This window comes from Theropithecus gelada, chromosome 5 (genome assembly GCF_003255815.1).
Source record: "Theropithecus gelada isolate Dixy chromosome 5, Tgel_1.0, whole genome shotgun sequence".
NCBI lineage: Eukaryota > Metazoa > Chordata > Mammalia > Primates > Cercopithecidae > Theropithecus > Theropithecus gelada.
In genome coordinates, this window is record NC_037672.1 from 58,304,748 (window position 1) to 58,332,167 (window position 27,420).

General features: G+C 38.3%; 1 protein-coding gene across 1 annotated transcript in view; it reads right to left on the minus strand.

The window, feature by feature from the left end:
* Positions 1-5,764: 5,764 nt before the first annotated feature.
* GPAT3 (glycerol-3-phosphate acyltransferase 3) overlaps positions 5,765-27,420 on the minus strand; it is a 69,735-nt gene continuing 48,079 nt past the window's right edge. The window contains exons 5-13 of the mRNA XM_025385805.1: positions 24,510-24,584; positions 23,555-23,644; positions 21,219-21,312; positions 16,437-16,552; positions 13,749-13,804; positions 13,143-13,228; positions 12,465-12,593; positions 11,914-11,993; positions 5,765-6,321 (exon numbers count right to left, since the gene is read on the minus strand). Of these exons, the coding sequence (XP_025241590.1) occupies positions 6,222-6,321; positions 11,914-11,993; positions 12,465-12,593; positions 13,143-13,228; positions 13,749-13,804; positions 16,437-16,552; positions 21,219-21,312; positions 23,555-23,644; positions 24,510-24,584 (826 nt within the window). The 3' untranslated portion in view covers positions 5,765-6,221. The remainder of the gene's footprint in view (positions 6,322-11,913; positions 11,994-12,464; positions 12,594-13,142; positions 13,229-13,748; positions 13,805-16,436; positions 16,553-21,218; positions 21,313-23,554; positions 23,645-24,509; positions 24,585-27,420) is intronic.

Genomic DNA, 27,420 nt, shown 5'->3' on the forward strand with positions numbered 1-27,420 from the left:
AGGCCAAAATATCTGATGAACAAAGATCCAAAAATCCTCAACAAAATACTAGCAAACCAAATTCAACAGCACATAAAAAATATACAACATGATCAAGTTGGATTTATCCCAGGAATGCAAAGATGGCTCAATATATGTAAATTCATAAATGTGATACATCACATCAACAGAATGAAAAACAAAAACCATATCATTTTTTAGCAAAAAGAACAAAGCTGTAGGCATCACACTACCTGACTTTCAAAATATGCTACAAAACTATATTAACCAAAACAGCATGATACTGGCATAAAAAAAAAATAGGCTAATGAAACAGAATAGACAATGCAGAAATAAATCCATGTACTTAAAGCCAACTGATTCTTTACAAAGCTGCCAAAAACATGCAATGGGAAGGACAGTATCTTCAATAAATGGTACTGGAAAAACTAGGTATCCATGTGCAGAAAAATGAGACTAAATCCTTAGTATAAAAATCAACTCAACACAGATTAAAGACTTAAATGAAAAACCCAAAACAATGAAACTACTAGAAGAAAATAGGGGGAATATTTCAGGACATTTGTCTTCTTTAAAAACCCAAAACTATGAAACTACTGGAAGAAAATAGGAGAAATGTTTCAGGACATTGTTCTGAGCAAAAAAAAATATGAATTAGACCTTAAAAGTATAGGGAAAAAAGCAAAAATAAACAAATGGAATCATATATAACTAAAATGCTTCTGCACAGCACAGAAAACAATAAATGGATTAAAGAGACAACCTGCAGAATGGGAAAAGATTTTTGTGGGCTAATCATCCGACAAGAGAATTTTTTTTTTTTTTTGAATAGGCTCTCACTGTCACCCAGGCTAGAGTGCAGTGATCATAGCTCACTGCAGCTTCAAACTTCTGAGCTCAAGTGATCCTTCTGTGTCAGCCTTACAAGTAGTTAGAACTACAGACATGCACCACCATGCCCAGCTGATAAAAAAAAAAAAAATTTGTAGAGGCAGGGTCTCACTGTGTTGCCCAGACTGATCTCAAATTTCTGGCCTCAAGCTATTCTCTCACCTTCACCTCTCAAAATGGTGGAATTACAGGCATGAGCCACTGCACCTAGCCACTGACGAGAGATTAATATCCAGCACATACAAGGAACTAAAAAACTCAAGAGCAAAATAATAATAATAATAATAATCTGATTTTAAAATGGGCAAATGATCTAAACAGACATCTCTCAAAAGAAGACATGCATATGATCAAGTTTACAGAAAACGTTCAACATCATTAATCATCAAGGAAATGCAAATCAAACCCACAATGAGATAGCATCTCACCCCAGTTAGAATGGGTATCATAAAAAAGACAAAAAAATAGCAAATGCTGGCAAAGGTCCAGAGAAAGGGGGACTCTTATACACTGTTGATGAAGATGTAAATTAGGACAGCTGTTACAGGAAACAGTATGGATGTTCCTCAAAAACTAAAAACAGAACCACCATATGACACAGCAATTCCAGTACTGAGTATTTATCCATAGGAAAGAAAATCAGAATGTCAAAGAGATATCTGCATTGCCATGTTTATTACATTATTTACAGTAGCCAAGATATGGAATAAACCTGTGTCTATCAACAGATGGATGGATAAAGTAAATGTGGTGTATATACACAATGGAATACTATTCTGCCATATAAAGAATGAAATCCTGTCATTCACAGCAACATGGCTGAGGCTGGATGACAGTAGTGGTTAGTGAAATTAGCCAAGCACAGGAAGATAAATACCACATGTTCTCACTCATATGTCGATGCTAAAAAATTTGATCTCATGGAAGTAGAGAGTAGAATAGTGATTACTAAAGGCTGAGAAGGGTAGGAGGAAGGGGAGTATAGGGAGAGATTGGTTCACAGATACAAAATTATAACCAGATAAGTGAAATAAATTCTGGTGTTCTATATAGCATTGTAGGGTGGCTAGAGTTAACAATTTATTGTATATTTTCTTTTTTTTTTTTTGAGACAGTCTCACTCTGTCGCCCAGGCTGGAGCGCAGTGGTGCGATCTCAGCTCACTGCAACCTCCGCCTCCCAGGTTCAAGTGATTCTCCTGCCTCAGCCTCCCAAGTAGCTGGAATTACAGGTGTACGGCATCATGCTCAGCTAAATTTTGTATTTTTAGTACAGACAGCGTTTCATGTTGGCCAGGCTGCTCTCGAACTCCTGATCTCCGTTGACCCACCCGCCTCAGCCTCCCAAAGTGCTGGGATTACAGGCATGAGCTACCATGCCTGACTTTTTGTATATTTTCAAATCGCTGGAAGATAGGATTTTGAATGTTTCCAATATAAAGAAACGGTAAATGTTTAAGGTGATAGATTTGCTAATTATGTTGATTTGATCACTACACGTTGTACACATGTATCAAAATACCACACTATCTCTCATAATTATGCACAATTATCTATCAATTAATAATTTAAAAACAGGTATGCTAAGGCTGATGCTGCAAACACCAACAGTCTAATTAAAACTCTCAGAAATTATGTGCCATTAGTTCATTATATAACGTTCCAAAGTTTTTACAAGCCACAAATTAACTTAAATATTACTTAGTGTTTTACATTTAATATGAATAGCTGATGATATCTTTTGCAATTTCTTGATTTTCCTTACATTTTGGGCACAGTCACTATACATGAGGAAAGAAAACAACAAAACCAAAGGAAAGCCCTTTCCCTAGACTGCCCAATTTTGAAAAATAGGCCTGCAAGACAATGTTGTGGATGACTGAAATTATTTTATTGGAGAACAAGTGCTGATTCTGAATGAAAAGACACAGGATTGAGAAGTTACCATCCATCACCTATAAAAAGGGGTATGAATATGAACTGAGCTAATAAAGACATATGGCAAGTAGAAGACATTATGAGCCAATCTCCAATGCTTGCTTACAGCAGTAGTAATAATAATAAATATGTACTGATCATTAAAAAAGGAATGTGTAATAAAAAATAGAATTGGCCAGGTGCTGTGACTCACGCCTGTAATCCCAGCACTTTGGGAGGCCAAGGCGGGTGGATCTTCTGAGGTCAGGGATTTGAGACCAGCTTGGCCAACATGGTGAAACCTTGTCCCTACTAAAAATACAAAAATTAGCCGGGCATGGTGGCGCATGTCTGTAATCCCAGCTACTCAGGAGGCCGAGGCAAGAGAATCACTTGAACCCAGGAGGCGGAGGTTGCAGTGAGCCGAGATCACACTACTGCACCCCAGCCTGGACAATAGAGTGAGAGTCCATCTCAAAAAACAAAAAAAGAAAAAATAAAGAAAATGTTTTGTTTTATGACTCTCTGTCCCTTTAATCCCATTATCTTAACCACTATGTTTTTAAAAAATCATATCTAGTATCAATCCACTAGAAACAGCTGTTAAAAAACAAAAGCAAACACACAGCTTTTGTGAAGATACTTATTAGGGCCCCTAGCAGTATCAATCCCAGATCCCAGCCTTGCCCCCAACACCCCCAACACCCTTCCCCACTTCCCTCCACCCCACCTCCACCCCTGGCCTATCCTCCCATCATAACCTACCCTTTTCTATCATGAAGCACTTTAGGTCAATAGTGCCATATTGAAGGGAAAAAAAACGTGAGAGCAGCTTTGGCCAAGAGGCAGTCCTCATGACTACAATACGTTATTTGTACTCACAAGAAACCAACAACCCTTATCATGTACGTTAAAATATCAACAGAATGTGCAAACTGCAACATAGGCACTGAGATCATGCAAATCACCAAGACAAAGGTGACTATGCCTTGGAAAGTCTGTTGACGCAGGGAAACTTCCCCTGAGATTGTTCTTTGCCCCAGAGTGGCATCTGAAACTATTTCCCCTGCGCTCCAAGTATATTTACTGTTTCACACACGGCTGCTCATCCAGTCCCAGAATGTGGCATATTTTAGAAATCCTTGGCATTCCTAGGACCTGCTGTCTAGAAATATGACCCCAGGACAAAGAATTGAAATAAAAATAGGGCAACCTTGAGGCTAAATTAATGAATGTATGCAAGGGTTCAATGAAAGCTCAGCTTATCTGATGAGATTTTTCTACCAAATCCTGCCTTCCCTTCATATCGCCTTACAATTAGGGAAGACTCAGGAATAGTAAACTCTGGACACAGTATCTCTAAAGTGGGTATGGAATAATATTAAGGAAAGCAAACGTAAAAGGAGTTCTAAGGAGCATACGCTAAATCTGAGCAATATCAGCTTTCTAAAAACATGGTTTCAACAACATGGCAATTCCTCAAGCAACCCGAAAACTAGTTGTGTAAATCAGACCTGGAAGACAAAAGTTCAGATAGAGACACTATTAGGTTATCTAGTGAATACATGATAGCATTGCTATTTTTAATACAGTGATCTTGGAAAGATACACTTTTCTGAGAACTGAGCTAATGAAATAAGATTTATTAATTCATGCCATAATTAACATAGAAATGGTTTTTTTTAAGGCACTCCTTTTTCTGAGAAAAAATAAGACAAAAAGTCACCCAACATACATATTTGAATTTGCTAATTCTCAGTCAAGATCACTCCTAATAGAGTTTGTGGGGCAAAATTTCCCCAAACAACAAAGGGAAAGTAGGGAGAGTGAGAACAGAAGGTGGATGGCCATGAGAGTAACCTATTTGCAAGTTCTCTTTTGGGATGAAATCCAACTAGCTAGATAGATAAGAAGAGTATAAACTGATATATACTATGCTAGGCCTACCTAGTTAGATATAATTGCCTTAATTCATCTGCAAAATAACTGTAATCTGTGATATTGCTCAAGGTGGAGTTCAGAGGGCCAGAGTCCAAATAACTAGACTAAAAAATAAGATTTAAGCGGGGGGAGGGGGGAGAGAGTCAGTGGCTCATGTTCTTGTTTCCCATTTGTTCCAGTCCAATAAAATCTAACTATGTCACTGAAATGAAAAACAAAAATCTCTTGTTTGTAATAGAAAAGAATTTAACTTACTCAAAACCAGAAAAGGGGGGAAGGGAGGGAGGAATAATGCAATACACATTTAGAAATATAGAATTTATTTATATTCATAAGACAGTTTCACATTCTGTACATGGCTACCAGAACAGATGCCATACTCTCAGGAGTTCACAACGGCATTATATTGCTGTCAAACATTGCTTATGCTGTGTGAGTTGGGGAAAACTTATTTCTCCCTCTAAAAAAAATTAAGGCTCAGTTTCCAAAAGGTAATTATATCAGTCATTTTTTCTGTTTAAGAGACTGGGAAAATTAGGGAATAAACCACAAAGGGGTGGAGGGTGAGGGGTAGCTCCGCACACTCTCATTCATTCATACTGAAGTTACTCAATGTGATTTTTTTTTTTTAAGGCTCCTTCTATCTGAAAATGTGTTTGGTTATAAAAACAAAGAAATCAGTAGATGGGAGGGGTACTAGGTATAGATCTGCAGCATTCAAACAAGGAAAACTAAGCTCTTTGTTACCAGTTGCTGGCTAAAATGTGGTCTATGAGCTGCCTACATATAAATGCACACACACATTAACTTTGACTCACTTTTCTTTGGTGAAGCTTAATTCACCTGCAAAATAACTGTAATGTGTGACATTGCTCAAGGTGGAGTTCACAGGGCCAGAGAACTCCTGTGAAAAAGAAAAGTAGTATTTCTCTTCCAACATACTAATAACACTAATTTATGTTTCCTTTTGACTTTCAGAGCAGGTGGCCACAAAGTTGTCCCTTTTCCTAAATACAATCCTCCATTATTCCTTTCAACCTTGCAGTAGACCATAACCATAATGGTCATCTTGCACTGATGTGTAATCTCACCATTTAAATGACTGAAGAAAGTGGCAAGGCTAATTATAAAAAGAGAGTTTGGGCATTTTTGGAGAATTACCGTATCGATGAGTTCCAAACACACTTTACAAGCACTTTTTTCTATACAAATATTTCATTCAGTCAACAGTGACGCCATCATTTTATCAAAGCAGAATCTGTTTGAACTCAGTAAACCACCTTACAATCCATGGGGCTAATGTTACAACAACAACAAAAGCCAAAAAGGGCACCTGTAGGTTCTGCCTCTGGCATAAAGAGGTAGAGACAATCATTCTGTAGAAAAGATTCACAATCATAAAAACAAAACAGAAAACAAAGCCATTCCATTTCTAAGGGCTAGTTCTAGATCTAAAGGCTGTCAGCTGTCCTCTTAGCTGACAGATCCATTGCCCACAATCATCTTGCTGTAATTTTTCTGCTGCTCTTCCTTGAGGGTGTCCTTCACCTTTGCTCTCTTTAGTCCTCCATCCCTGCAAACAGAAAGACAAATACATAAAAGATACTTTACAGCAGTGATTTAAAAGAGTTAACTTAATAATAACATGCTGTATGATGCCATGACGCTTAGGCAGCTGGGATGAAATAAGGGAAAGAACACTGGATTTGGAAACAGGAAGACCCAGATTTCAGTCTCTGCCCTACCACTTGCCAAACATACATTGCTTTGAGGAAGCAACAATCTCTCTGATGTTTGGTTAAAATAAGTAACAATATCTCCAACTCAGTTTCTTTAGAAGTTAAGGGGTGGTGTATTAAATATTTGGATTGGCCAGGTGCAGTGGCTCACATCTGTAATCCCAGCACTTTAGGAGGCTGAGGTGGGTGGATCACGTCAGATCAGGAGTTCGAGACCAGCCTGGCCAACATGGTGAAACCCTGTCTCTACTGAAAATACAAAATTAGCTGGGCATGGTGGCGCATGCCTGTAATCCCAGCTACCTGGGAGGCTGAGGCAGGAGAATCGCTTGAATCTGGGAGGCGGAGGTTGTGGTGAACCGAGATCATGCCATTGCACTCCAGCCTGGGCAACAAGAGTGAAACTTCGTCTCAAAAAAACAAAAAAAAAAAAACAAAAATTGGATTGAAACAAGGATTATTAAAACTAGGATTATTTCTCTATATTGTTCCTTAAGGAAAACAAAATACTGGTTTTTCATCTACCTATGTCTTACTGGAAAACCATAGGAAAATTTAAAATATACACAGAAGAAACGGTAAGGGTATACTGTATATGTGTGGGTAAATTTCTTAAAGATAAATGATTATTTAAAAAAGATAAATCATTGTTCAAATATAACCCTATCTATGTTTAACAAGTTGTATTTTCATTCAAAGCACTATATTTCCAGCATTTATAATCTTTTATATTCCAAAACAGACTCAGAATAAAACAAACAACAAAATCACAAGTTGCATTCAACCAGAAGTGCCTATGTAAGCAGCATTCCTTCATTCAGAACCTGTAAATCTTTGAACTCTCTCCAGGGTGCCTGTCTGGGTATAAGAACTCTGCAGGCTTTTCCTTCTTTGGATTACACACAAAGAAACAAGGGAGTTGCTGGGAGTAGTTTGGACTACGATAGGTCACTATCTGGCTCCTAATCTAATGTTTTAGATTTTAACTGCTAGGAGAGCATGGGCTAAGAACTTGCTTACTTTATACTCTGACTGTTTAATTTTAACCTAGTTAAGCATGCATGTTTACCAAATGCTTTCTGATGATGATGAATGATCATAGGTTAGCCAGTGAACTCAGTGCCGTGAGGACAGAACTTGACCTCCATAGAGACACCTGCTTGAGACCAATGCAGTGCTCTGGCTTCTAGAGTCAAATCTAAGACGCAGCAATAAGTCCTCAACTTAAAAACAGACTGTGATCCACAAATCATCCAGGGGGTCAGTTGTGGGAAGTTTTCATGAAACAAGATGATAATTTGTTGTTAGGTCCACAGAATTGTCCACATAAGCCTCTTTTATCCAAATGAGCTTCTTCTATTAATAGCACTTACCTGAATTCTGAATAGTGAGAACTAAGGCAGCTAAAGAAATAAGAAAGGCCTTTCTCCTTTCACAAGATCCAAGCCCAAAACAGGCAAAAATTTAAGTCTTGAGCAATCTGACATCATTTTGTACAATTCTCCTTCCCAAGCACCCAATAAACCTCATGCTGCCCTAAGCACTTAAACTGTGACTTGCCACCCCTAGAGACTTCAAAATTTTACCCAATTCCCCTTTGCAATGGCAGCAGGTCTTAGTTCTTAAGGAAAGGAGCAGCCATATGTAAGAGCCAGTTTAAGATCATAAAATTATATTTTCACTCAATCTATGAAAAAAAAATCTAGATATGTTAATTCATATCCAATAGGTAAATGACAAATATATCTAGAAAGGCAATAAGGCCACTTTCTTTTCTTTAAGAGGCTAGGTAATTAAAAGTAATTTTATTGTACAATTGCATATGGCCTGATAAAAGGAAATTGGACAATTCTGACAATCATTTTTGACGGATTTAGTTCAGCTACTCTGATGGAGAGTCTGTACTTGGCTGACTCCCCTAGGTGGTTCTTGCCTCTCAAGGCTTTCTTCCCTTCCTCTGCGTCTGAGACTACAGACACTGACTTCAGGGTAGAAGCAGGAGGGTTGAGTGTCAGGTAAGACAAAGGGTGTGTAAAGAGTTTTAAAAACTGAATAAGGAAAAGGAACCCAGCTGCACATATGACCATGGGTTATAGGACATCTGTGGACCAAGGTCGTTTTATATAGTTTTATGATGCTATGATTCTGTCATTTAGTTTAACATATTCCAATGTAGATAGTGTAATACAAATGTTTAGTCCTAACCTATGCCTTAGGACTAGTCAGTTTCATACTCCAGGGTGTATGGAACTCAAATCATATACCCTGTTAGTCAAGAACTCATACTCCAGGGTGGTCAGCCAGCATTTAATCAGAAGGCTGCCTTTCAGAGATGCCACTAATGGCTTCAGCTATCTTTATCTTTATTGCCCATCGATTTCTCAAGCTTTGTTAATTAGCATAACAAATTTTATTTATTTATTTATTTATTTTTGAGACAGAGTCTTGCTCTGTAACCCAGGCTGCCGTGCAGTGGCGCGATCTCAGCTCACTGCAGCCTCAACCTCCTGCATTCAAGGATTCTCAGGCCTCAGCCTCCCAAGTAGCTGGGACTACAGGTGTGCGCCACAGCGCTCAGCTAATTTTTGTATTCTTTTTGTAGAGACAGGGTTTCACCATGTTGCCCAGGCTGGTCTCAAATTCTTAAACTCAGGTGATCTACCCACCTCAGCCTCCTAAAGTGCTGGGATTATAGGCATGAGCCACTGCACCAGGTCCTTGCATAACAAATTTTAGAAATGAGTTTTCACTGTAGAAATTAGTGGCTTGTTAATTTGCATAATGGATATCAGAAACGGTTTACCTGGACACAATTAGTTGTATTCACACTATGTGAATGGATAAATATTTTAGTGATACTCCCCACCCTTGCATAACAGAGTACAGTAAGTCCTCCCTGAACACCATTGATAGGTTCTTAGAAACTGTAACTTTAAACAAGATGATTTATAACAAAACCCAATATTTTTTCTCATCAACATTATAAAGAAAGTACATGGAACAAAATGATGTTATATATTCAAGAACCTACTATAAAGTCATTTTGCTTAAAGTCACAGCCTACAAGAACCTATCAATGATGTGAAGTGAATGCTTACTGTATAATATCTAGCCAGCCCTTCTTCTAGAGGCAGACACCTTAAACCATCCTCTGCTGGTTCAGGAGGGTCCTTGGTTTCCTGGCTGACAGCCTAACTCAGATGGCCAAATCCTCCTCCTAGAAACATTGCTACAATTGCCTCAAATAAACTTTTCATGCAAAGTGTTTTTCAAACACCAAAAACGACAGCAGGAACTTTATTAACTGCATAGGACTTGAAGTATAGACTGTTTTGTGACAGACTGCTAATTTAACACCCTGTATGTAAATAAGAATCCAGTCTCCAGGCCAGGGAGTTCATGCCTGTAATCCTAGCACTCTGGGAAGCTGAGGCGGATCACCTGAGGTCAGGAGTTCGAGAGCAGCCTAGACAACATAGTGAAACTCCATCTCTACTAATAATACAAAAAAAATTAGCTGGGCATGGTGGTGCACACCTGTAGTCCCAGCTACTCAAGAGGCTGAGGCAGGAGAATTGCTTGAACCCAGGAGGCAGAAGTTGCAGTGAGCCCAGATTGCACCACTGCACTCCAGCCTGGGTGACAGAGAGGACTCCATCTCAAATAATAATATAATAATAATAATAATAATAATTCAACCTCCCACTATAATGTAGGTATAGTTAACCTTCACTGATATAGACTGAATGTTTTTGTCCTCCCCAAAATTCCCTAACTACCAATGTGGTGCTATTTGGAGACTGATCCTTTGGGAGGTAATTAGGGTTAGATGAGGTCATGAGGGTGGGGCACTCATGATGGGATTAGTGCCCTTATAAAAAGAAACTAGGACTAGAGAACATGCACTCTCTCTCTTCATGCCTGCACAAAGAAGAGATCATGTAAGCACACAGGAGAATGCAGCTATCTGCAACACAAGAAGAGAGCCCTTATCAAAAACTGACCATGCTGCACCCTAATCTCAAACTTCCAGCCTTTAGAACTGTGGGAAAACAAAGTTCTGTTGTTTAAGCCACCCAGTCTGTGGTACAGTAACTCCCCCCTTATACAAGATTTTGCTTTCCATGGTTTCAGTTACCCACAGTCAACCTGAGAAAATATTATGATATTTTGAGAAAGAGAGAGACCACATTCACAAAACTTTTATTAGTCAGTGTATTATTATAATTGTTCTATTTTATTAGTTGTTATTGTTGTTAATCTTTTACTATGACTAATTTATAAATTAAGCTTTATCATAGCTATGTACATAAAGAAAAAAACATAGTCTATATAGGATTTGTACTATCGTTTTAGGAATTTACTAGGGCTCTTGGAACATATCCCCCATTATCCCAGGGGACTACTGTATTTTGTCTGGCAGCCCAAGCAGACTAATACATTCACCTACGTTCAATCTTCTTCAAACAAACAAAAACTAAAACCATAGTGATCCATAACTAAAATATTTCACTTATTTCCCTTCTTTCAAGTTGTTCAATTTTCTTATTATACAGTTATAGCTAGAGTTAAATATGAAAGAGCCTGAAAGTAGCCCCTTGCCTCCCAATGTCTGCCCTACCCACAAATCCATCCTCCCTTTCTTCTTCAGAAAAAGAACCCTAAATGTGAGATAGGCACATGACCACCCAGAACAATGACTACGTTCCCCAGCTTCCTTTGCAGCTAGGTGTTATCACATGACTTGAGTACTAGCCAATGGATACAAGTACAAGTGGGATATACAACTCTCAGCTTGTGCTCTTAGAGATGGGTGTATCCTTTTTAAAATTCCTTCCTCATAGCCATTTGCTACACACAATGAGTAGAGTTGGAACAGCCATCGTGGACCATAAGAGAAGCACAAATTGAGGAGAGTAAAGCAATACAGATTGAGCTGTTACCAGCCTTGACTGGTTATGTTTAAGTGAGAAATAAACTTCTATCTTACTTAAGCCATTGTTATGTATAAACCACTATTACTTTCAGCTAAATCTATAACTAACTAGAATGATAAATGACATTATTACCAGTGACTCTTTTTAGTTAAAAAAAAAAAAGGTCAGGAACAGTAGCTCATGACTGTAATCCCAGCATTTTGGGAGGCTTAGGCAGGAGTTCAAGCCCAGGAGTTTGAGACCAGCCTGAGCAACACAAGGATACCCCATCTCTACAAAAAATTTTAAAATAGCTGGGCATGGTGGCAAGCACTTGTAGTCCCAGCTACTCGGAAGGCTGAGATGGAAGGATCCCTTGAGCCCAGGCAGTCGAGGCTACAATGAACTATGATCATGCACTGCACTTCACTTCAGCCTGGGTAAAAGAGTGAGGCATTCTCTTAAAAACAAAACAAAAAAAAGTGATAGTACTTCTGAAAGATCTCTTACCAGGGAAGTTCAGTCAGGCCTCCTTGTATAGCAATAGCAGACTTAACCCTGTTAGCAAACTGGACTGCATCTTCTCCTTCCTGGTTAAAAACAAACAAACAAAAAATTACAAGAACATCTTAGTTTATCAAGTTTTTAATACCGTCTCATAATCATTTGTATTTGTTTTAAAATATAAGATTCATATTTCAGCTCAAATGCTTTCTATTCTTAATCAATCATAGCAAATATCATTTGTTCTATCAAGAAAATGCAGTGCTGTATTGTTTAATTTTTTACCATGTGCATATATTTATCACGCTTTTTATTAGTCTTACCCAAGATAATATCTGTAGGTTCAATAAACCAAGAGCAATTGTAAAACCAACATGGAAAAGAATCTCTAAATATAAAATGGTTTGATTTAAAGGGAGCTAAATACATTATTTAAAAAAATGACTCATTTGCTGAGCAAGCAGAAAAGCATGGCATGGAGAAGGGAGACACCCAGGTTTTCAGGTAAAGGTCTCCTTGCTTCTACCTGATTAGACAAAGTGTTAGCTAAGGAATACCTCTCTGGTCATCGGGGGCATGTACCACACGTCACAGACGATGGCCCAGCTGGTCATCATTCGAAGCAGGTAGCTCACCATATTGTACTTACTGCTGTTCCAAAATGCATCACCAAACTGAGGGTTATACTGAGAAAAAAGAAAAGAAAAGAAAATACATCCCAGTTATGAACTAAAAGTAGTTTCTCATCTGTGCCCAATATTTTAAATGTGGTAGGCCAAACAGCTTTATCAGACTCTAGGAAAAAGAGAAGTTATTTCACTTGATAGAATTTATTAAAAAATAAAAGTAAACCAGGTCAGCTAACACGTCTGACTAGAGCTGACTACTTTTCTGAATAGAACCACAGAGTGCAGCAACAAGAGTTATTTATGTGACTATTAAATATCTGTCTCCTCACTAACTAGAAGGCTGATGAAAACAGGAACAGCAACTGTTTCACTTAACACTACGAGCAAATACAGCGCCTGGCACAGAGTCACCCAGTATACATCTATCTACAGATAGAGAGTGAGCGCATGAGAAAGCAGAGGAGGCAAAGTGCAGAGGACTGGTACATGCAAAAACTGGTGTTCTTCGTTCTTGCAAATGTTAAGTTTAAAATGCTACCAAAATAAAATTACCAATACAATATCTTTATAATAATAATTATTATTCTTATTACGTATCTGTTTTACCTTAATTGCAACTGGATGTATGGTTCCTCCGATTTCAAAGCTCCCCTTTTTAAACATCATGACTGAAGTATTGTTGATGCAAGTTCCTGCAAGGGGGTGAGGGTAGGAGCATGAATATTTTTAAAGGGAGTCATTTTAAAAATAAATTTTAAAAGAAATTATTTTGATATAAAATATTTTAAAATATCAAAATTATAGGCATTGTACTACCAAATCATAAACCAAACCCTGTCAAAGGAGTAATCCAATAGTTCTAACTAAGCAGGTTTGACAACAAGCTTTTACTTTTCTACTGAACACTCTATGGGCCTATGGGTACAACTTCCTCTCAACAGGTGATAATTTCAATACATGCAACACTTAAAGCCATGGACAATTCTGTTCTCAGTTCACTACCCAGAAATGACTTTTGAATTAAAAAGGTAACATGATTTCTATCAAATCTCAAAAGAAAGCAAGGAATTAATAGCTCAGAGAATGACATCCCATTCCTGTAAGAGCAGAGATCAGGGCTAAGGTTGCCAATTCTATGGCAATTCTATTCCTCACACATTTTTGCTGGTTTATTGTTATCAACTATAGCTCGGTAGGCAGGCCCATTCTTACCTTCAGGAAAAATTAATATGGGTAATTTCTTCTTATCAGCAATATGTTCTTTTAGTCTATGAAAAAAAATAAAGGATCAAAATTTTGCCTTTTTTAAGAGAGAGGTGGATGTCCTTTTTGATATTCTTTGCACTTTACTGGCACAATTATGAAGCAATAAGGAGAAAAGAATTGAGATATAGGTAAAAGAAATAAATTTGAAGTTGTTTCCTTTCTAAAAAAGTATAAGAAGAGCTGCACTATTGTAATTTCTCAAATTTCAAAGTAAGTGATTTTTTTTTTTTTTTTTTTTTTTGAGATGGGGTCTCACTCTTTCATCCAGGCTGGAGTGCAGGGGCATGATCTCGGCTCACTGCAACCTCCACCCCTTGAGCTTAAGCAATCTGCCCTCCGCCTCCCAAGTAGCTGGGACCACAGATGTGCACCACTACACCCAGCTAAGTTTTTGTATTTTTTGTAGAGATGGCATTTCACCATGTTGCCCAGGCTGGTCTGGAACTCCTGAGCTCAAGCAATCCACCTGCCTCAACCTCCCCAAGTGCTGGGATTACAGGCATGAGCCAACATGCCTGGACCAAAGTAAGTGATTTTCAGTGTCTTCGCCTGTTCTTAAAAAAGAGTACTAGACAGTCATGTGACATGGACTCTGGAGACTCTGTGTCAGGAGCTTTGTGCTCTTTTCCATGTACTTAGGTTTCCTCATCTGAAAAATGGGAATATTGGGTTGCTGGATCTATCTGCATTATGGCCATTAAGTACAAGACAATCCTTAAACGATTCAGGTTGAACTTTCCATGTGTACACCATGAAGCTGAGAAAGACTGACGTTCTTCCAGGCTTAGGTCCTGTCCTCCCTGCAGCCAACACTATATTCCCAAGTCTTCTCTCCAGAGCTGGTAAGGGCTGAGGTAGCCAGACTGCAGCTGCCACAGTGTCCCACTGCCAAATGATCTCAAGATAGGGAATTGTTTCTCTAACTTGAAGCAGATTCAGCAAATACTTTTCATTACGTTCTTAAGAATATAATGTGTTTATAGAAGCAATAACCAATGTGCCTTCAGTTAAAGGCCTCAGGCCAAAAGCTGTTTCCTAACAAAGGTTTCTGGTAGCTCAACTCTACCCTAAACCCCAAAGGTTCCTTCTCCCATTCCTCTGTCTCTAGCTGGACCTTTTTTTTTTTTTTTTTTTAAGACAAGGTCTCCCCCTGTTGCCCAGGCTGGAGGGCAGTAGTGAGGCTCAGCTCACCGCAGCCTCAACCTCTTGGTCTCAAGTGATCCTTCCTCCCAAGTAGCTGGGACCACAGGCATATGCCACCACATTCGGCTAATTTTATTTATTTTTTTATAGAGATGAGGTCTCACTATGTTGCCCAGGCTGGTCTCGAACTCCTGGGTTCAAGCCATTCTCCCACCATGGCCTCCCAAAGTGCATGGCTTACAGACGTCAGTCACCATGCCCAGCTTCTAGCTGGACTTAAGTGATAACAATCATTCAGAAAACAATCAATCATCTATTTAGCAAGTAGTTATCAATTATTTAACCTTCAAGGTGGTATCTTTTTCCTTTTTCATATATTTTTCCTTGAGGTGAAATATACATATCTAATTTATTTTTTTAATTGCTCATACTCAAGTGAGAACATATCAAATTTAAAGGTGGTAATTTTTATCTTTGAAGATTCAGTGACCGGACTATATCTAAGTCACAGCAATATAAATACATTGGCCTTCTAATCCCATCATATATCCCACCATGACTACAGAATTACATTTTTAAAAAATCTGACTAAGACAATCAGAGAAATGCAAACCAAAACCACAATGAGCCACCATCTCACACCAGTTAGAATGGTGATCATTAAAAAGTCAGGAAACAGGTGCTGGAGAGGATGTGGAGAAATACAAACACTTTTACACTGTTGGTGGGACTGTAAACTAGTTCAACCATTGTGGAAAACAGTGTGGTGATTCCTCAAGGATCTAGAACTAGAAATACCATTTGACCCAGCCATCCCATTACTGGGGTATATACTCAAAGGATTATAAATCATGCTGCTATAAAGACACATGCACACGTATGTTTATTGCAGCACTATTCACAATAGCAAAGACTTGGAACCAACCCAAATGTCCATCAATGATAGACTGGATTAAGAAAATGTGACACATATACACCACAGAATACTATGGAGCCATAAAAAATGATGAGTTCATGTCCTTTGTAGGGACATGGATGAAGCTGGAAACCATCATTCTCAGTAAACTATCGCAAGGACAGAAAACCAAATACCGCATGTTCTCACTCATAGGTGGGAATTGAACAATGAGAACACTTGGACACAGGGTGGGGAATATCACACACCAGGGCCTGTTGGGTGGGGGCTTGGGGAGGGATAGCATTAGGAGATATACCTAATATAAATGATGAGTTAACAGGTGCAGCACACCAACATGGCACATGTATACCTATGTAACAAACCTGCACATTGTGCACATGTACCCTAGAACTTAAAGTATAAAAAAAAAAAAACTGTGGCTAAGACAGGTGATTTGCCAGGAAAATCCAATTGCAAACAGAGCTCTGTTTTAGTTTTGAGACTCAGTGCTGCTCGGCCCTCTTTGGTAGGAAGGCCAAGATTTATCAGCTTTCATGCTACTCCAGTGAACTCTGAGTAATTTCACTGCTTACCTCTTAGTAACCAGATGTCGATCCTTCATTTCTGAGCGTTCAAACCAGACATGAGGACAAGCCTTGACCATAGCTCTCTGAATAATTCCCATCAAGCCGCCATGAACCTGGCCAACCTAGAAGTACCATAAGAAAAAAAAAAATGTAAAAGACACAGTTGTCCAAAAAAAGTTTTTTAAGTACCAACAAATTTCTGTTCTCCACTCAAAGATAAGATTGGCCTTCTATGGACTGAAGTTCTTAGTCTGATCAAAGAGTCTGAAAGGTCAAATGTAAGCAAAAAGGTATTCTTTAGTAGCACCTTTGAATTTTAAGTTATGTTCTTGTGCTAGCAATCCTCTAACTTCAAAAAGTAGAGGGTTTTCAACTTGGTCAAGATTAGAGAAATGCAAATTAAAACTACACTGAAATACAATTTCAAACCCATCACACTGACAAAGATTTAAAAGCTTGACAATACATTCTGACATAAAGGTATGGATAACTTTCATACATTGCCTGGGAGAAGGCAGCAGATTACAACACAAATGGAAGAAAATTTGGCTACATCTACAAAATTGCATATACATTCATCTTTCATTTCAATAATTCCTCTCCTAGAAATTTATCCTGAAGATAAACTTCCAACAAAATGAAAATATATATGCACAAGGCTATTAACTACAGCATTACTTGTTATGGCAAAATATTAGAAACTACCTAAATGTCCAAATATAAGAAATTAGATAAATAGACAATGGTACATACAAATAATGGAGTACTATGCAGCTGGGAACACAGCAAGGTTGATCTCTATGACTGATAAAGAGTAACTTCCAGGAGATATTGTTAAATGAAAAAGACAAAAGAACAAATGCAGTATGCTACCTTTTGTATAAGACTAAAGGGGAAATAATACACATACATGTGTTTATCTCTACAAAAAGAAATACCAAAGTCAATGAACCTACAAGAGTAGGAAGGAATGGGATGGAATGAACATGGAAGGTAGCAGCACTTCAATAAGTATACGTTTTCTGCTTTGTTTTGACATTCGGAAACATACTGATACCCTACATACTCAAAAAATAAATAAAAGTAATCAGTAAGGAACAAATGACAAACTAAAGCAAACTGAAGCAAATGAACCCAATTGTATTTTAAGTGAATAAAAGAATAGCATTAAAAGAAGGGGGAAACATCCAAGAAACTTACACAGACAGTGTCTAACCACATACCCTCCATCTTGGATGCAAAACATTCTGAATTCTTTTCACTAGATTTTTGTCTGTAATAGTGAAGCAATTCTGAAATAATTTTAGATGTATTATAGAATTGAGAAAATTAGTAAACATATGATATTTTTGGGAAACAGGATTTTCACTATGAAAAAGCGAGATACAAATATGAATTGAAGGAAAGCAAGAAAGAACCTTAAGAGTTGGATGTATTCAGATTTCCAATGTAAATATTAGAAATAAATAGTAAATATAGGCCAGATGTGGTGGCTCACACCTGTATTCCCAGCACTTTGGGAGGCTGAGGTAGGCGGATTACTTGAGGTCAGGAGTTCAAGGCCAGCCTGGCCAACATGGTGAAACTCCATCTCTACTAAAAACTACAAAAATTAGCCGTATGTGGTGGTGGGCGCCTGTAATCCCAGCTACTTGGGAGGCTGAGGCAGGAGAATCACTTGAACCTGGGAGGCGGAGGTTGCAGTGAGCCGAGATCACACCACTGCACTCCAGCCTGGATTACACAGCAAGACTATGTCTCAAAAAAAAAAAAAAAAAAAAGCACAGTGGTTCACACCTGTAATCCCAGCACTTTGAGAGGCCAAGGTGGGCAGATCACCTGAAGTCAGGAGTTTGAGACCAGCCTGGCCCACATGGTGAAACCCTGTCTCTACTAAAAATACAAAAATTAACTGGGTGTGGTGGTGGGTACCTGTAATCTCAGCTACTAGGGAGGCTAAGGCAGGAGAATCACTTGAATCTGGGAGACGGAGGTCACAGTGAGCCAAGATCACATCACTGCACTCCAGCCTGGGCAACAGAGTGAGGTGCTGTCTCAAAAAAAAAGAAATTTTAAAAATAAATATATTAAAAATACAAACATTTTACCCACATTTTTATAGGGAGAGATAGAACAAGACAGCTTTTCCCAGTACCTGAGAAAGCAAATGACAAAGCAAATGAGGCACAATGTTGCCAATAGGTAAAAGTGGATAAAGGGCGTAAGGGTGCTCTACTGTGATTTTCTTATTATTACAACTTTTCTGTAAGCTTGAAAACATTTCTAAATTTAGAAAAGTAGAGGTCTTTGTCTAGAAGGAAAAAAAAGACTAGAAAAGTCACTGAGTGAGGTAATGGATATGTTAATTAGCTTGATTTAGCCATTCTACAATATATACATCTATCAAAACATCTGTTGTATACTATAAATATATATAATTTTTATTTGTCAATTAAACAATAGATTTCTTTTAATAAAAGGAGAGTCACTGAGAAGAGATCTTTGATGTTCTTCAGATACAGAGTTTATATTTAGTCAAAAGAGGCCAATTATGATGTCTGGAGGCTAATGGCACCATATCATCCCACATCTGCCTTGCGCCACCTCCAATTTAAATTCAGTCAGCTTTAGTTTTCTACACTCAACCCATTGGACAGTTTGCAGTTACTATGCTTTTCTAAATTTTGACTAATATATTGCAACTGCAGTTATACTCAATCCAAAAATAAGAAAAATGGCAACAAAGTTCTGAGGTCCTTGGTCACAAATGGGTTATACTCAACTCTTTGTTGACCAGAATACAGGAGGAATATGATTTCTGAAACACAAAACCATGACCAAGGAGTGTTATGGTTTGCAACAGTTTTGGGAGGTGGGGCATAACGGGAGATACTGAGGCCATGATGGTGCTCTCCTCATGAATGGATTAATGCCCTTACAAAATGGCTCTGGGAGTGGGTTTGCTTTCTTGGGCTTTTGGCCCTTCTGCCTTATACCATGTGATGACTCAGCAAGAAGACCATGGCCAGATGCTGGCACCCTGATATTGGACTTCCCAGCCTCCAGAACTGTGAGCCAGTAAGTTTCTGTTCATTATAAGTTACAGTCTGTGGTATTGTTATAGCAGCACAAAATCAACTTTGACAGTCAGATTGGTTGCCTAAGCCTCTGCTTCCTCATCTATAATAAAACTTCAGACCTAACCTGATTGGATTACAGGGAGGGTCAAATATAATGCATGAAAGTGTTTGTCCACATAAATACAAGGATTATTACATACACTGAGAATTGTGCTGGGGGGTCTATCAAGGCTGTTAACATGAGGATCCTTGGACGGTCTTTAGGGAGACCCATAAACATCTTGAAATTATACATAAAATTGTGTTTGTATGATGCAGATACATGTTAGTTTTTTCTTTAAAAAGGTACATAATTAAATGACGAGTTGATGGGTGCAGCACACCAACATGGCACAAGTATACATATGTAACAAACCTGCACGTTATGCACATGTACCCTACAACTTAAAGTATAATAATAATAAATAAATTTAAAAAAAAAAAGGTACATAATTATCAACTAATTCCTAACCTAAGAAAAGATTAAGAAGTACCAATTCCCATAAGTCTTTTCATAAAGGTGGCTAACGCTTCCTTGGATTCAGAAAGAGCTCAGTATTTAGAGAAATTTAATAATGTGTTAAAATGTAGTGTTCAAGAGTTATGTATCTGACCATGTATTTTAGACAGATTAAACACATGGCAATAAGTAGAAATTTTTGCAAAGGCCTTCAAAATTCCCTTAATGATTGTGTAACCCATGCAGAGTCAAATACCTGCACACGTGCCAATACTCTCCACCCTCCTACTTGCAGCGACATTTAATCAAGAATGGCTCCCTTCAAATGCCTTCTCAGAAAAACACACCAGACCATGATTACCAATCCCTGGAACTGGTAAGTGAAATAAAATCCATCTACTCTCCCTGAAGCCCAACCCACCACCATGAAAAATATGAGAAGGTAATCCTCTAGGACCCTTGTCCAGGCAAACACCAACTGAAGGCACATTTAACCACCATGCAGCTTCAATTATCCTGCAGAATTTACCTGACACAGAAAGGAGATGCAGGAAATCTTGACAAATTTGCAAGGGCAACAGAAAACACAGATTTGAAAAAAAAAAAAAAGCCAGAATATGATTCCTGTATTCATCCCCATGAAAGGCTGTTTTGAGGTATACAGTTTTACTGTGGGCTTTGTAGTTTGTTCTTGGGTTTTGTTTCGTTTTCTTTTCTTTTGGGGCTACGGGCAAGGACTGAGAAAGGCAACCTGATATAAATATTTGCCTTTCTTGCTAGATCCTTGTTAAAAAGCCAGATTTCTTTTAATTGCATATAAGTCCCTGAAGGAAGAAAGAACTAATTGGGTGGCTGGGGGATATGTACAACTGTAAAAAGAAAGAATTTAATGTTGCAAACATTATTAAACACTGGCAGGGATTTTACAAGGAAAATGGAATCAACTTTACAAGGTACTATCAAGCTCAAGAATGTCTGCATTTCAGTAAGTTAAATTTTGACCATCTTAAATATCATGGCTACTTTCCTTCCTTTTCTTGCACTACATATTCCTCATGTAAATATATTACAAATAACTTATATAGCTACAATAGTATAACGCAGCCAAATTTCTAACATAAAACCAACTTGCTAATTTGTGCCAAAATAAAAAGTTTGATCAATCCATAAAACATGCAACTACTTGAAATATCAATGAGCTGCTCTTACCATAGCATAACATCCATCCGTTGTCAAGATTAAAACATCAATTGGGGAAGTATGGTTGGCAACACAAATGCCTCCCTTCTGGGGTCTGTATTGCCTGCAATTACAAACAACGGAAAATTCAAAGTCTTCTAAAATAGCCACAGCATGTAAATAGTCACCTTATTTTTTTAAGTGCGTGTTTGTGTGTGTGTGTGTGTGTGTGTGTATATATATTTTGAGATGGAGTCTCACTCTGTGGCCCAGGCTGGAGTGCAGTGGTACAATCCTGGCTCACTGCAACCTCTGCCTCCAGGGGTTCAAGCAATTCTCCTGCCTCAGCCTCCCAAGTAGTTGGAATTAAGGGTATGTGCCATCAGGCCTGGCTAATTTTTATATTTTTAGCAGAGATAGGGTTTCGCCATGTGGGCCAGGCTCGTCTCGAGCTCTTGACCTCAAGTGATCTGCCCCACTCGGCCTCCCAAAGTGCTGGGATCACAGGCATGAGCACAGTGCCTGGTCTTTTTTAAGCATATTTTTAAAAATTAAGTTTGGAGGTAGATGGGCCCATCTTTAAAAGGTGATCTCTAGGCAGTATGATGAGAGTGTGGTAGGGGGCCCATGATTTTAACATTGATAATACATAGCTTTCACTTATTTAATCTGAAGCATTTTCATATTATTTTTATCTTCATATACATCACTTTTAGTGGTTTCATGGTAATCCATGCAGAAAATTCACCGTAGTTTCCTCCCTCCTCTCCTTCTATAGCAGAGGTTGGCAAACTTTTCTTATCAAGGGCCAGACAGTAAATACTTTAAGCTTTGCAAGCCAGACAATGCCTGTCACAATTACTTGACTCTGCTGTTGTGACACAAAAGCAGCCATGGCTGTGAATGACCACGGCTGTGTGCCAATAAAACGTTATTTACAGAAAACAGATGGTGGGCCAGATTTGGCCTATAGGCTTCCCGTTCAGTTTGTGGATCTCTACCCTAGAGTGAAACCAGCCTTTGACACCAATAAAGCAAAGTAGTTTTGTTTGGGCCTATACAGAGAAGAAAGAGAACCAAATACACAATTATTTAGCACATTTTCTTTAAAATTAGAAGTCATTCTATAAGAAGTTAGGAACTCCTCTTTATGTAATAAGTGTGCCTTTTCTACAGGTGTTTCTTCTGACTGCACCTCTGCCATAGTGTTTTCTTTTACTCTTCACTTTAAAACTCATAGTCGGCCGGGCGCGGTGGCTCAAGCCTGTAATCCCAGCACTTTGGGAGGCCGAGACGGGCGGATCACGAGGTCAGGAGATTGAGACCATCCTGGCTGACACGGTGAAACCCCGTCTCTACTAAAAAACACAAAAAAAAAACTAGCCGGGCGAGGTGGCGGGCGCCTGTAGTCCCAGCTACTCCGGAGGCTGAGGCAGGAGAATGGCATGAACCCGGGAGGCGGAGCTTGCAGTGAGCCAAGATCACGCCACTGCACTCCACCCTGGGCGGCAGAGCGAGACTCTGTCTCAAAAAAAAAAAAAAAAAAACAAAAACACTCATAGTCCAATTGCAAGATCATATAATTTAAAATGTTTAAAGGGTCTTTTATGTTGGTACCACATGGTAAAGCCAAATGGCAAAATGTTTCTCTTCTACAAATGAGAAAGAAAGACCAAATCAGTAAAAAAAGAGATGCTTGGCCTAGAACTTTTAAAACAATGATGCTAAATCTAAAAAAACTGAGATAACAGAAAAGTAGTTCAAACGCAATCAAAATCCCTTTCACTTAGCTAATTATTTTCCTTTGCTACCTTCATTCTCTACAATTCTGGGAGAGAAAAGCAGAATTTTGTTTTAAGGCTCAATAATGGAATTTTAGAAGTAGCAGGACTAAGACTAGAGACCACATTTCCAGACTCCACGTCTAGTCCTATTTCCACCACACTACAGACCTGTCAACTTCATTGTTTTTAAAATCAGACAGACCTTGTTCAAAACCTGATTCCATTGCTTATTCACTGTGACCCTAAACAACAAATCCCAAAGCTTACATTTCTTCTCCTTTAAAATGGGTTAACAGTGCCTATCTCATAGGGATGAACTATAAGAAACATAGGGTCTGGCCTGCACACCATAAATGCCCAATTATTGAGCACAACTACATATTTATTATTATATTCTTTCTGCAAACACTGCTATTTAGTGTTTTTGTGCATTATGCCTGTGCCACCCTGAGAAGTAGAGATGAACACATTGGAAGCACTCTGACTCCACCCACTTCTTCCCACCCACTTCCAGTGCTTCCTTGTCAATCTCATGCTGAATTGACCTAGAAAAAGACAGGCACGTTGGCAGCAGATACTCACTTGTTATGATAATGAATGGTACCAGAGAGGGATCGCACACAGATCCGGCAGCAAGTCAGATGGACCAGTTCACTCAGCCAGTTTTTGAGGCTGAAGGAAATAGAAACATTTTATTGTGCCATTCTGGGCACTCTTAAGAAACAGTATAATGAAAGTTTTAATGTGCTTTTTCACAACAGTATACTGCATTCTATTCTGGTGAACCAGTACAGTTCAATTCTTATAGTCTCATTGGTGCATTTAGTATTAGATCATAAAAGTCTACCAAAAGAACTGGACATAACTCTGATGAAAAGTAGCTCAAAACCACTAGGCTATTATGACAAATTCCTGAACAAGATAAACTGAAGCTTCTTTCGTCTTGTTCTTATGAGCTTGCCAATATATAAGACTTTCTGAGGTAACTCAGTTCATTTTCTTTCTTCAATTCTCCTTTGAAAAAACAACTTCTTTCGATTAATATGGAAGTATGATAAAAAATCAAAGAAAGACTATGAAGATGAAGTAAGTGAGCAGGATTCTAATAAATGAGTAGAGAACATAAATTTTAATGCAATACAGCCAGGCGCAGTGGCTCACACCTGTAATCCCAGCACTTTGGGAGGCCAAGGCAGGCAAATCGCAAGGTCAGGAGTTCAAGATCCCCCTGGTCAACATGGTGAAACCCTGTCTCTACTAAAAATACAAAAAATTAGCTGGGCATGGTGGTGGGTGACTGTAATCCCAGCTACTCAGGAGGCTGAGGCAGGAGAATCTCTTGAACCTGGGAGGTGGAGGTTGCAGTGAGCCGAGATCGTACCACTGCACTCCAGCCCGGGCGACAATGCAAGACTCCGTCTCAAAAATAATAATAATAATGATGCAATACATAGGAATCAAACAAATATTCTCTTTGTGGATACAGCTAAGAGTAAAAACAATCCTATGTATGGCTGGATGGAAGGAAACATTTCACCTGCTGTCTGGCAGCTGCCCAACCAGTGTAGTTCCTATAACCAGCAAACTGATCCCAATGAAAGCCAAGGTAACCCTGAAAAAGAAAAGAAAGGGTCATATAAGATTTTGACGCATAGTAGGGAGGTAACCAAAAAGCTCATAAATAACAAAATTGTAAATAAGTTGTAGAGTATCCACATGATGAAATATGATGCAGCCACTAAAATAACTGGGTAAATCTATATAGCTCTAACACGGAAGAATGTTCCACGATGCATTTTGAGAGACAAAAAGCAAAGTAAGTTTCAGAATAAAGTACAGAATATGATGCCATCTGCAAAATAACAACAGGCACATGTGTAACAAGTCTGTACCTGCATAGAGAAGGCCTGGAAATTTTCATAAAACTATCAAGTTAAATCTATATAATCATCAAAGGGTTAAGAGGGCTAGTGAAGGGAATATATTTAAAGGTGCTTTAATAATAAGAACACCAAAATATATCACCATGTAGACATCTTTTAATGCAAATCTAACTGTTGTCCTTTTGCATGGTTCAAGATAACTCAGAAGTTAGCAAACAAGGTGACTGACAGTATCTCTAACCTCCATAGAGACATTGCCTTCTTTTTGAAAAGTGCTTTTAATATACATTCCAATGACTTCAAAAGGAAAGTAGTAATTTCTAGAAATGTAAATAGAATTATTCAAAAAGGAAAGTTAAGACTTAAAATCTCTCAAAATAAATAGGATTTAGTTAAAAGAGGAAAAATCAATAGTTTAATCACATTTTACTAATAAGATTCTTTAAATCATCTTTGTCAAATGAAGAAAGCAGAAACTTTAGATTATCTCATTGCTCTCTCAAATCAAACCAGAGGCCTATCTATGTCTTCCTGTTCCCAGAAGAGCATAACATTTTGCTGAATGTGTGAGGTATTCAGTAAGAAGACCGAAGGGGACCATCACTGCAGTATCAGAAGGACCCTGTGTGTTTGGGGAAGCTACAATGGCTGCCTACGGTCAAGGGTCAGGAATAGTAACCCTCTCCAGGGTGAAGCTCATTTACTGCTTTACCTCCTGATCAGATAGTTGGAGCATAAAATTGTTTGTCTTAACCAATTCCAGGTTTTACATTAGATGATGATAAAGCAACAGCTAACACTGTATGCCAGGCAATATTCTAAGCACCTTTTATATTTAACACATTTAATCATCCCCAAGACTCTATGAGGCAATAATATTATCATTATCCCCATTCTACAGATGAAAAAATTGGAGCATAGAAAGGCTAAATAACTTACCCAAAGTTACACAGACAATAAGCAGCAGAGCCAGGACTTGAACCCAGGGAGTCTGGCTCCAGAATTCATTTTCATAAGCATGATGTTATTCTGTCTTTCAGGAGATTATTATTATTTAACAGAGCAGTTTAACATTATTTAAAACAAAAGAAATAAGCAGTGTCTCATCGCTATAATCCCAGCAGTTTGGGAGGCCCAGGCGAGCGGATCACTTAAGGTGAGGAGTTGGAGACCAGCCTGGCCAATATGGTGAACCCTGTCTCTATTAAAAATACAAAAATTAGGCAGGCATAGTGGCACATCCCTGTAACGAGAATCGCTTGAACCCAGGAGGCATGGGTTGCAGTGAGCCAAGATCGTGCCACTGCACTTCAGCCTGGGCAACAAAGCGAGACTGTCTCAAAAAAGAAAAGAAAAAAAAAAAAAACAAAAAAAAAACAAACAGTGTAAAAAGCAGTGGTCTCAACCCAGTTGGAGACACACTCCATCAATAACATATCTGAACAGGTATCCCAATATGTTTAAGAATAATGTGCATATGCTGTACTGATATAATGTACATTATAAAACATCTGGAAACATAAAGAATGTAAAAAAAATAAGTATTTTTATGAAAAAATACAGTATTTTGAAATTATATTAATGTTGCAATTTGTCCTCACTCAAAATAGGATAATATAGTAATACATTAATAAATACATATTATTAATTTTATTATAATTATAATTGTATGTAATGATAATGTTATCAATCGTATAATTATAATTTAATAGCATGATATATTACTATAGCTAATAAGTATAATTAACACTATTACTATTCTGAGCGAGAAGAAAGCTTTTTGAATATGCTTTCCTATAAATACCTTGTTAAATAAGGTGTTAAATCTTGTTAAAGATTTGACATAGCAATTTGAAGGTCAAGTTCTTTTTTCTTGTCAGTTACTGATGCAATAACTAAATTACTGTTTAATCTCATCATCAATTATGCAAAACTTTTAAAATAATGTTTTGCCATCTTGCCCCAAGGAGAATCACTTGTTCCTGTCCATTAAATCAGAAGGACTTTCATTTTAACATGTTTAACAATTGGGTTCAAAACTACTGAAACTTTTTACCTGCTAGATTAACAGGCCAGAACATTATGTATCCCAGTTTAAGTGAGCCAATGTTAGAGTTCTCATAGATGATATAAGTTTTCAGCCACAGTCTGCATTTTAGGAGCTTTATTGAGATACAATTCATGTGCCATACAATTCACCCCATAAAAATATGCAATTCAGTTCAGGCACTGTGGCTCACGTCTATAATGAGATTCCCCTGGCACTTTGGGAGGCCAAGGCAGGTAGATCACTTCAGGTCAGGAGTTTGAGATCAGCCTGGCTGACATGGCGAAACCCCATCTCTATTAAAAATACAGAAATTAGCCAGGCCCGGAGGCACATGCCTGTAATTCCAGCTACTGGAGGGGCTGAGGCGTAAGAACCGCTTGAACTCAGGGAGCAGAGGTTGCAGTGACCCAAGATAGCGCCGTACGCAATTCAATAGTTTTTGGTTGCGCCGGGCGCGGTGGCTCAAGCCTGTAATCCCAGCACTTTGGGAGGCGGAGATGGGCGGATCACGAGGT